We start from the raw sequence: 10,025 nt of genomic DNA on the forward strand, positions 1-10,025 counted from the left end.
ACGCGAGTGAATTCAGATTATAATCAAAAGCTCAGAATCGGACCTTTTCTGGTTCATGGGATTGGTCGAATGGAGGAACTCTCCTGGCTCCCCTGGGGTTGTCCTTGTTCCTGGTGATGCCCGACAGCCACCCCTCCAGTGTGTCGTCATCGACCTCCTCCGGGTGAATCTGAGTGGTGTCGTCAAGACCCGAATACATCCACATCGGATGGTCTCGAGCTTGAAGAGGCTGGATGCGCCGCCGAAGGAAAACCTCCAAGAGATCCATACGAGTGACCCCGTCACGGATAAGCTGGACCACTCGTTTGACCAGCACCCTAACTTGCGCCCTCTCCTCCGGGATCACCTTCAAAGAGGAGGGTTTCCTCACTCGGTCCATGGTAAAAGGGGGGAGGTCAGTCGACTGCCTTGGCGTCGGCTGGTCTTTGCAGTAAAACCAGGTCGACTGCCATCCGTGGACCGAGTCAAGAAGAATCATGGCCGGGAAGGAACTTTTCCCTCTCATCTGAACACCAAGACCCCCACACATCTGAATCACTTGTGTTCTCTCATCACTCGGGTTGGCCTTTTTCACTGTCTGAGAACGACAGGTGAAAATGTGCTTGAAAAGACCCCAGTGAGGCCGACAACCCGAGAAATTCTCGCACAAAGACACAAAAGTAGCGAGATACACGATTGTGTTGGGAGTGAAGTGGTGAAGTTGTGCCCCAAAGAAATTCAGAAATCCCCGAAAGAAAGGGTGAGGAGGCAAGGAAAACCCATGGTCGACGTGAGTGGCAAGGAGAACGCGGTCACCCTCCCGAGGTTGCGGCTCGGATTCCTTCCCCGGAAGCCGCGCCGATCCATGGGGGATCAGTCCTCCGTCGGCTAGGTCGTCGAGGTCTTCTTGGCGGATCGTCGAGCGGATCCAGTCGCCCTACATCCAGCCCTTCGGCGGGCCAGCTCGTGAGGAAGATCCACCCCGACTGGTCGCCTTCCCCTTCGCCTTTGCCGTCACCTTCTTCGCCCGCTCCAGAGCCACCGTCTTCTCCTTCCCCATCGTCGCCGGCGAGACACGTACGGAGCGGCGGCGCTGGGGCGAGAGCGAGCATGACAAAGAAGCCTGAAGAGGAGAAGAGGAAATGAGAACGCACTGTTCAAGAAACCCCGGTCTGACGCCTTATATGAGGTTACTTCCGAGTGGCTGACTGGTAGGCCCGGACGATCTTGTCAAATCCCGCAACAGTCGTGCGCGCGATACGTGGTGAAAAAGGTGGCGCGGAGATCGAGGCGGCTCCGCCCTATCCCATCCGATTACTGCAGCCTCCCCTGTCCCGCGTGCGTCCCAAAATTCGAATCCCGCGAAATCCGCGGGCAGCAGAACAACTTGTCAGACGGAAGATCTCCTCCACACTGTCACTCGGAGCTTTTCAAGTAAAGAAACTCACTCGACAAAAAACTAAGAATGGATCAAGGCGACTGAAAAGGAAGTTGCTGTCGTCACTCAGGTTCATTGATCCGAAACAAGATATGCTCATGGCATGAAAAATGAGTCGGAGAAGTTCTCATCTCCTTCCCCACTCAAACCTCGATCCATTCGGGGGCTAATGATGAAGCTATGTACCTAGGGTAGGGTCATGGACCTGTCCTAACTGCCCTACCCAAGGACATCTCTAGAAGAAATCACCTTTCAATCGACTTGGAGGTGTTCCACTCGACGGACTCGAAGACACTCGACCAAGAAGCAATCACTCGACCAAGATCCAACCACTCGACGGCCAGGAGACCTAAAGTCACTCCGCACGCTAACGGTCGGTCATTAAGTAGTTTTTATGGTCATCATAGCACTTTATTAGGGGCGTTATCAGTAACGCCCGACCTTAATGTACTTAAAACCCTGCATAACTGAGGGCCGGAGGGGTCTGGCGAACTCTATATAATCCACCCCCTCCTCAGTGTAAAGGGTTCGCACCCCTGTGATTCATACACACATAATCCAGTCGACCGCCTCCGGGCTCCGAGACATAAGGCTATTACTTCCTCCGAGAAGGGCTTGAACTCGTAAACCTCATGTGCTTACAACTACTCCATAGCTAAGATTTTGCCTCTCCATACCTACCCCCCTACATTACTGTCAGACTTAGAACCACGACAGATAGTACATCAAAAAATATTGTTTTCAAATATATATTATGTTCTAGCTAGCATATGAATCTTCATGTTCATTAGGAGGTCACAAATTAGGGGTGAAAAATATGTTGGATGATAAAGGATGGTGCATGTTTTTTAAAAGCTAAAAAGATGTCTCACCATGTGTTGGATGCTTCAATGCAGTGCAGAACTTGCACGGGAGAAGAACATTACCTGCGGCTAGCCTCGATCTCGCTCGGCCATGTAGGACAAGTCTGAGCCAATGAACCACGTAAAGAATCAAGACGATGACGTTTCGGCCCAAACCAAAAACAGAGTGGGGGCAAAAGACTCATGGAGAAGATGTTGATACAACAGAAGTACAGAACCACCATCCATGACTCCCTTTTCTCCCTGCTCTTCTCCAGCCTCCTGCACAACAATATGGAGAACAAACACCAGTCAAGACTAACAAACACGGTATATCAGAGTCGTGGACATTGGAGGGGAGGCGGCTAAAGGTATGCACGACTCGAACACGGATCTGCTGAAGCACGGGCGTGGGAGCGACAGGGCGGCGCCGCGATCCACGCCGTTGGGGCCTGGCATAGAGAGCGTGTCGGGCACCATGAGGAGCGGCAGTGCCACTGACGCCATTAGCAACGCCACCAGGATCGCCATGGACGGCTTTCCCCGCCTCCCGCCCCGCCCCGTCATCCTGTTTGCCATGTAGTTTATGAGCTAAAACTGAGCATTTACTAAACTGAGGTAAAAAGCATCGAGCATCATCAGCTATAAAACAAACTACATTTTCCTAATAATTAAGATGGCACAGGCATGAAATACCCATTGAACCAGTCCTGAGAAATCTGAACCTTCGTCGGGTTGCCGTTGTGTAAATAGGAGGCATTTTTGCCTATGTAACCTTGAGAGCACAGCACCGAGCATGAGAAATCTGAACCTTCCTCAAGTTTCCTTTGTGTAAACAGGAAAATTGAAATCCTTTGCCACAGATCTGAACCTTCAGAGAAGCTGCTACCAAGGTTACATAGAGGCAACAAAAACTACTCTCAAAATTTCATTGATAGGCACAGATATTGGTCCTGAGAACAAAATAGACAGTCATGTTATTATTTGACAAAAGAATCTGGCATATTTACCTCAGTTTAATTAAGCTTCCAACGGAGACTAACAAATTATGTAGCCATCATTCCAAAAGCTTCGCCAGCATCAAAAGTTGGAGCACCCTGCTGAAAGGGATAAGGTAATCTTATCGTGTCATTGTAGTAGAAGAAACAGAGACATTCATATTACTAAATAGCAAGGTTGGTGCAAATGGAATAAGCACAACAATGAAAAACTGCAGCAGTGGTCGAGAATACCTAGCGCGGCAGTCGCCTGAGTACGGTGGCTTGCCATCTGGGCAGCCATTCTAAGGATGAAGGCGTTGGGGCACAAACTTAAAAATGACTCCATGATAAGATAACATAAACCTGTTGCCTGAGGATGAAGCTATCTTACTTGGATTGCCCTAGCTTCAAGTATCCCTGCAATGCAAGCTCACATAAAACACTCGAAATCTTTTGGTCAAAATCCTAGTTCACAAGTGCTCTGCATATAAAATAAGTGCTACAAACTTTACACAGTGATGTGAGGTTGGGTTGGATGAAGTCAACTGTTTTGGGTAATCCACCTACTAAACAGATTCGGTCTTTCCAAATCCTCTATCAAAAACTGCATAATTTTGACTTGGACTCCAAACATAATGTGGAGATCAATCGCAAAAAAAGGAGAGATACGTCCCATGCTTTCTATAGACTATCTATTTGCACTATTTTGATGTACGGTTTAAAAGTAGCAGTCCAATTTAGTTTCACAGTCCAAAAATTAATCTTTATGTGATTCTGTGTACAGTAACCTTGTATGCGGACTTAGACCATGTTACTGTTTGAATTAAACTATGCGTTCAACATGAAAGTTGTAGATATCTTTAGTGGTGAGTAGAGCTAAAAGTGCATGGATAGACTCACTGAATATTAAAGAGACCAATTAGGCTAGTTTTCCCTAGGTTCTGAAACAGCTGCATGCACTCTAACCTTCTGCAGGTTTGGCTCTTGTGCAGATTACATTTAGCTTTTATACTTAAAAAATATTAACAAATCAATATGTTAACCAATATCACCGTCAAATCATCAGTGCCCTGCCTGAAGCTCCTATTGCAGTAGAAAAGGTCTACTGGAAACTGCTACTATCTTTGCTGATTTGAGGACACAACAAGTTCTATTGGACACAACAAGTTACACTGGAAACTGCTACTATCTTTGCTGATTTGATTATCAACAGGATTTCGTGATCATCATCTTGCTGATCAGACCAATATTATGCTAATGCTCTGCTAAATTAACCACTGGCTAAAAGGAGAAAATACAGTTTTTTTAATCTAACAAGCATGAAAATTCTCATAAGCATATACATGTAACTATGACAAGATAGCATTATTTTTTGTGGCAAAATTGGACCAAGTATTACCTTCAATCGGCCAGAAGAGGAACATTCGAATCTCCTTGAAAATTTACAATGGACAACCTGCAGCAAACTGACGGGGTGAGGGTAATTGCGAGAGAGATGCAGAGTTGGGGCTCGGCCAGAGGAGTTTAGTCTCCATCGGAATGGCAAGAGTGCAGTAAGCAAATCAGGAGGGTTTGGGATGAAGAAAACTCACCCCTTTGCGGTCGGTCGGATGGGGCGGAGCTCGCGCTTGGTGAAGAGGCGATCCCCGGCGGCGGCGGCGGCGAGGAGGAGGCGGAGATGGCCGGCTCCAGAGGGCCGAACGGGATGTGCAGCTCGCTCCACCCAGGGAGGAAGGATACCTTCCTGGATCCATCCATCCATGCTTGCAGCTTAGACGACCGGCCGTGGGGGGATCTGCAGCCATGGTGGCTGGGGGAGAAGACCGCGACCGCGGGCGCCGTCGCTTGGGAATGGAGGTGGAAGAGGCATCGGCGGCGGTGGCATAGGGCATGGATCGGCTGTGGCACAGGGATGGATCGGCCGCGGAGGAGGCGTAGGGCTGGATCGGGCGTGCGAAGGTCTGGTTGGCGGCAGAGACCGATCTGCTGTGGGAACGAGGGATCGATCCTAGGGTTTTTTTGGCACCGGTTTATTTCGCTGGAGGGTGCCGAGTAAGAAGAGGTGGGAGGATGACGAAAATAAAACGGAGGTGGGAGGATGACGAAAATAAACCAGCGAAAATAAATCGCGCGGACTATTCACCAACTGCTTTATTAAGAGTAGAGATTAGGACAGTGTCACAGTATGAGTATGTTGGATCCAGTCGCGACACATGCATCATGGTCATCTTCGTAACCTTCGTCCTAGCGTTGGTCATCGGCTTCCTTATCGTGTGTGGAAGACTCAGCCGTGATCCTTGGCCGTTCCCGGCCACGGGGACGATGCTTTTTTTTTTCTTTGCGAAACAAGAGCTATCATTAAACAGTAGCATTACAATCATTCTGCAGGCATTCAACTAGAAACCTAGGAAGAAAGTTGATCCATAAACATCTCCTTCCAATCGAAGAAGCCTGCTTAGCACAAAGATGTGCCCCTTCATTAGCTCCACGCCCAATGAAGTTCAGTTGAAAAAATTCCAAGTTGCTACTGAGGTCTTCAATCTCTTAGAGAATCGGTGCAATTTCTGGGACGATGCTTCGACGACCTCATCGAGCATATACTATATATTTTGTCTAGAATAATAGTCAACATGTCCAAACATGTTTTTTGTTTTATGTCAAGGTAATAAATCTATCCATATCAGGGCCACCGAGGAAAATATTATATTCTTCTTCTTTTGTGTTTTTTTTTAGTTTCTTTGAGAGGCAAATCATTCCCCCCCCCCCCCCCCTCTCTCTCTCTCTTTTGTTGTCTTATTATCACGTGACTATCGATTTTGAAGAAATGTGCTGATTTTGAGAATACATATGCTACTAATTCAAGAATATATAATATACTACTAATACTATTTGCTCGAGAAAATAAACTGCAATTCGTGTTGTTTCCAGAATTTCGTAGATGTTTTTTTTGTCGGACAGCAGTTTTGTCTAACCTTTGTACTTCTCCCGGTTCATCACAATATAAGTATGTTAGATTTTGGACATATTTTTTATTAGAGATAATATATGTGGGTTCAAACAGGAATTCAAGAATGTTTAAAAAATTACAATATCAACATGATATTGTCTAAGTTGGCAATTTATTTAAAATTACTTGACCTGGCACATATTCCACAGCTGATTTTCTGCACAACTACAGCACACCCGACCAGTTTTTCCCTGGAAAAAATGGATCGGCCCATGCGTTCTCTCTGGACTACACAGGCGGTGGCCCTTCTCCTCCATCCCCGGCTGGCGTTCAGCCTTCTCCCCTCGCCACCGCTGGAGCCACGGCTGAGCCGGCAAAATCCGAGGCCCTGTGCCAGAATCTAAAACGGGCCTTACCTCACTAGAAAAGAGAGAGAGATATAGGTAGAACTATAATAATATATAAATCATATCTTACACAACAATGTCAAATATAAAGAATCATACTGAATCTTGGTAGCTATAGTCTTCATTTAAATAAAATCATTATTTTAGCGTTCTTTGAAATAAAATCTTCATAATATTCTCATAATCAATCTTCACTCGATTTCTTATTTTTCTTACAGTTTTGGTAACTCTTGAAACACTAAACGTCAGTAGATGAAAAGACTAATACATTAGCTACAATATTTTAACAAAGCTGAACAATAGTCAGAAAGCGCTACTTAGAGAGTCACGATCAAGGCCTCGCCCTCACGGGATCACCGGTTATTGACGCCTGAGCGATGGCCCGAACTTTCCCTGCCTTCATGCCCTCCTGAGCAAAGCCAAAGCCCGAAGAATCGATTAAATTTGCGTCGACGGCCGCTAGACAAAGAAAGGAAAAGACGCGTACGCTAGGGCCCGAAAAAAATCAATGCAATCGCTGCCCAGCTAAACAAAAAGGATCCACAAGCTGCTTCACTAGTCCATTCAATCAAGCAACACATACTGAACCTCAAGACCAACTCTTCCAATATTACATACTTATTTTGCAATATAGATACTTTTTTGATGAGTACACAAGAGGGGAAGATGAAGGTTAGATCTACCTCTCTTGATCTCCTCCTCCCTTCATTAGGACCTACATAGCTTGTCCTATTATTATTAGTATATACACTAGTAGAAAACAGGGCTATGGTCCAGGCCGGCTCAGCCCATTAGTCCCGGTTCAGTCTAGAACCGGGACTAATGTGAGCATTGGTCCCGGTTCGTGCGGCTAAGGCATTAGTCCCGGTTCACTCGGGCCCTTTAGTCCCGGTTTAAGACATGAACCGGGACTAAAGAGTGCGATGACCTTTAGTCCCGGTTCGTGCCTCAAACCGGGACTAAAGATTAGACCTTTAGTCCCGGTTTGAGGCACGAACCGGGACTAATAGGGTTGAGACCTTTAGTCCCGGTTCGTGCCACGAACCGGTACTAAAGGTCTCATTTTCAAACTCTACCCCCCCCCCCCCCGGTGGATCGCCTTTTCAGTTTTAAAAAACATAAAAGAAAATAATGAAAATGTCAAAAAAATAAAAGAAAATAAGTTTCTCATGTGATATGTGGTCTAGTTGTTGGGAAAATTTGCAAATGTGAATTTTGACTTTATTTGCAAAATCTCTCTGAAATTTGTAAAAATGGGCATGACTTTTGCATACTAACTCGGATGAAAAAGTTTTTTATATGAAAAATCATCTACTCGAAAAGTTACATCCAAATTTAACTAGGGGAACCCCGTTAAACATTTTCAAAATCCTCAAAACCCTAATAGAAAAAAAGATACAGGGCTTTTAAGATCTAGAGTGGAAAAAATTGAAAAATATTCAAACAGTGGGCAAACTGTGGTCAAACAATGGTCAAACTAATTATTTTAGAATATTAGTGTTACTAAATAATTATTTTAGTTATTTCAATTTTGGTCAAATCTGGTCAAACTGTGGTCAAACTGTGGTCAAACAATGGTCAAACTAATTATTCAAGAAATATTAGTGTTACTAAATAATTATTGTTTTTTAAAACAATAGTTTCAAACTCAAACAGTAAAATGTGTCACTTCATACTCAAGCAAAATTCCTGAAGGTTAATAGGATTGACATCTTACTATTGTCAGGAAAACAACAAGTGCAGACTTGGAGTGAGGGAGAATAGAACCCGGAAGTTAAGGGTGCTCAGGCTGGGGGAGTGGGAGGATGGGTGACCGTTCGGGAAGTTAGATGATTTGGAATGATGAGGGGTGATTAGAGGATAAATTGAGAAGTGATGAGGGGTGGTGATTACAGACTAGAGGTTAAAATAATTCAGAAGTTTGAAAATAAAAAAATTTCAAAAAAAAAATTATAAAATTTCCTTTAGTCCCGGTTGGTGTTACCAACCGGGACTAAAGGTGGAGCTCCACGTGGCCGCGCCCTTTAGTCCCAGTTCTGGATTGAACCGGGACTAAAGGGTCAGGGCATTAGTACCGACACTTTAGTCCCGGTTCAGGAACCGGGACTAAAGGCCCTTATGAACCGGGACTATAGGCCCTTTTTCTATCAGTGATACATGATTCTATATGATCAACAACAAAAGGAAAATCGACATCCATCAGATACACCAAGCTAAGACGATGGATGGATGGATGAACACAAGCGGCAGAGATTATTGATGGATAAAATTGTAATTCGCAGCCTTCCATGAAGGGTGCTTGATTAGTTTAGGAGCATCCTTCATTAAGACCTAGCTTGTACTCCCTCCGTTCCAAATTACTTGTCGTGATTTTAGTTCAAAAAGCAGTACGTTAGTTACATTGTTCTATATATATGATCCAGAACAGAAAATTACAGCCCTCCATGGGATATATATGCTACGGTGGATGGGTGGAAAGCAGCAGCAGAGATTATTGATGGATGGAAGCAGTTGCCTTGGCAATTAAGGCAGGCTAGCTAGGATGGTACTTGTGATTATTTCAGGGGCACTTGGGTTTGCCGTTCTTGGTGTTTTATATGTTGGCGTAGCAGGGGCACTCGTTGCGGGTGTCCTCGCCGGTGCGGGAGGCGACGCAGTTGCATTTGCTACAGCAGATGTTTTATTTCCGTTTACTTTTGTCATTTCTTTTTTATGTTTTCCTTTTTTCCAAAATACATGTTGAATTTTGTAATACACATTATACATTTTTCATATACACGCGGCATATTCTTTGATACACGTTGAACATTGTTCATATATATGATGAACATTGTTTGAAATACGTAAGTGAATATATTTTTAATACATGTTAAACAATTTTCACATACACGTTGACATTTTGGGAATGGTATGAAATATTTAAAAAAAGTTATCTAAAAAACTTTTTTATATTGTACAAACAATTTAAAAAAATATTACAAACATTTTATTAAAACACATGACTTTTTATAAATGACATGAACATTGTTTGAATGGTATAAAACATTTTTTACAATTACAAATGTTTTTAAATATTCAAAAAAATACTTGGAATTTTTAAAAAACTGGGTGAACAATTTTTTAAAACACTTGAAATTTTAAAAAACTGGGAGAACACGTTTTTAAAACACTTAGAATTTTTAAAATGTCGCAAACAGTATTTTGAATGGTGTAGACATTTTTATAAAAACTGGGTGAGCAGATTTTTTTACAATGCGTTGCCATTTCACACTACGCGATGAACATTTTCAAAATGTTAAGTAAAGTAATTTTAAAATACGTATATGGAAAAGGTTTTGAAATATAAAAAAATGGGAAAATGGAATAAACAAAAATGAAGAAACTGAACTAATATTCATACCAACTAATGAGCCGGCCAACTACAGTGTCGCT

The 10,025-nt window shown here is 43.7% G+C and overlaps 1 protein-coding gene across 1 annotated transcript; it reads right to left on the reverse strand.

The window, feature by feature from the left end:
- Positions 1–3,339: 3,339 nt before the first annotated feature.
- LOC147967128 (uncharacterized) lies at positions 3,340–5,131 on the reverse strand. Its single transcript, XM_087527870.1, has 5 exons — positions 4,832–5,131; positions 4,639–4,695; positions 3,631–3,656; positions 3,492–3,541; positions 3,340–3,359 (listed from the first exon to the last, which is right to left on the reverse strand). The coding sequence occupies exons 1-5, from the start codon at positions 5,129–5,131 to the stop codon at positions 3,340–3,342; spliced, it is 453 nt and encodes a 150-aa protein (XP_087383996.1).
- Positions 5,132–10,025: the final 4,894 nt, after the last annotated feature.

The sequence above is a fragment of the Triticum urartu genome, chromosome 6A (genome assembly GCF_056163025.1).
Source record: "Triticum urartu cultivar PI428250 chromosome 6A, HENAU_Tu73, whole genome shotgun sequence".
NCBI lineage: Eukaryota > Viridiplantae > Streptophyta > Magnoliopsida > Poales > Poaceae > Triticum > Triticum urartu.

Excerpts from the sequence above, each read along its gene's own strand:
- LOC147967128 (XM_087527870.1), bottom strand. The coding sequence starts at position 5,131 with ATGCCCTATGCCACCGCCGCCGATGCCTCTTCCACCTCCATTCCCAAG. Across the intron at positions 4,696-4,831 it reads ATCCGACCGACCGCAAAGGG|GTTGTCCATTGTAAATTTTC; the intron begins GTGAGTTTTCTT and ends AGTTTGCTGCAG. Across the intron at positions 3,542-3,630 it reads TTGAAGCTAGGGCAATCCAA|AATGGCTGCCCAGATGGCAA; the intron begins GTAAGATAGCTT and ends CTTCATCCTTAG.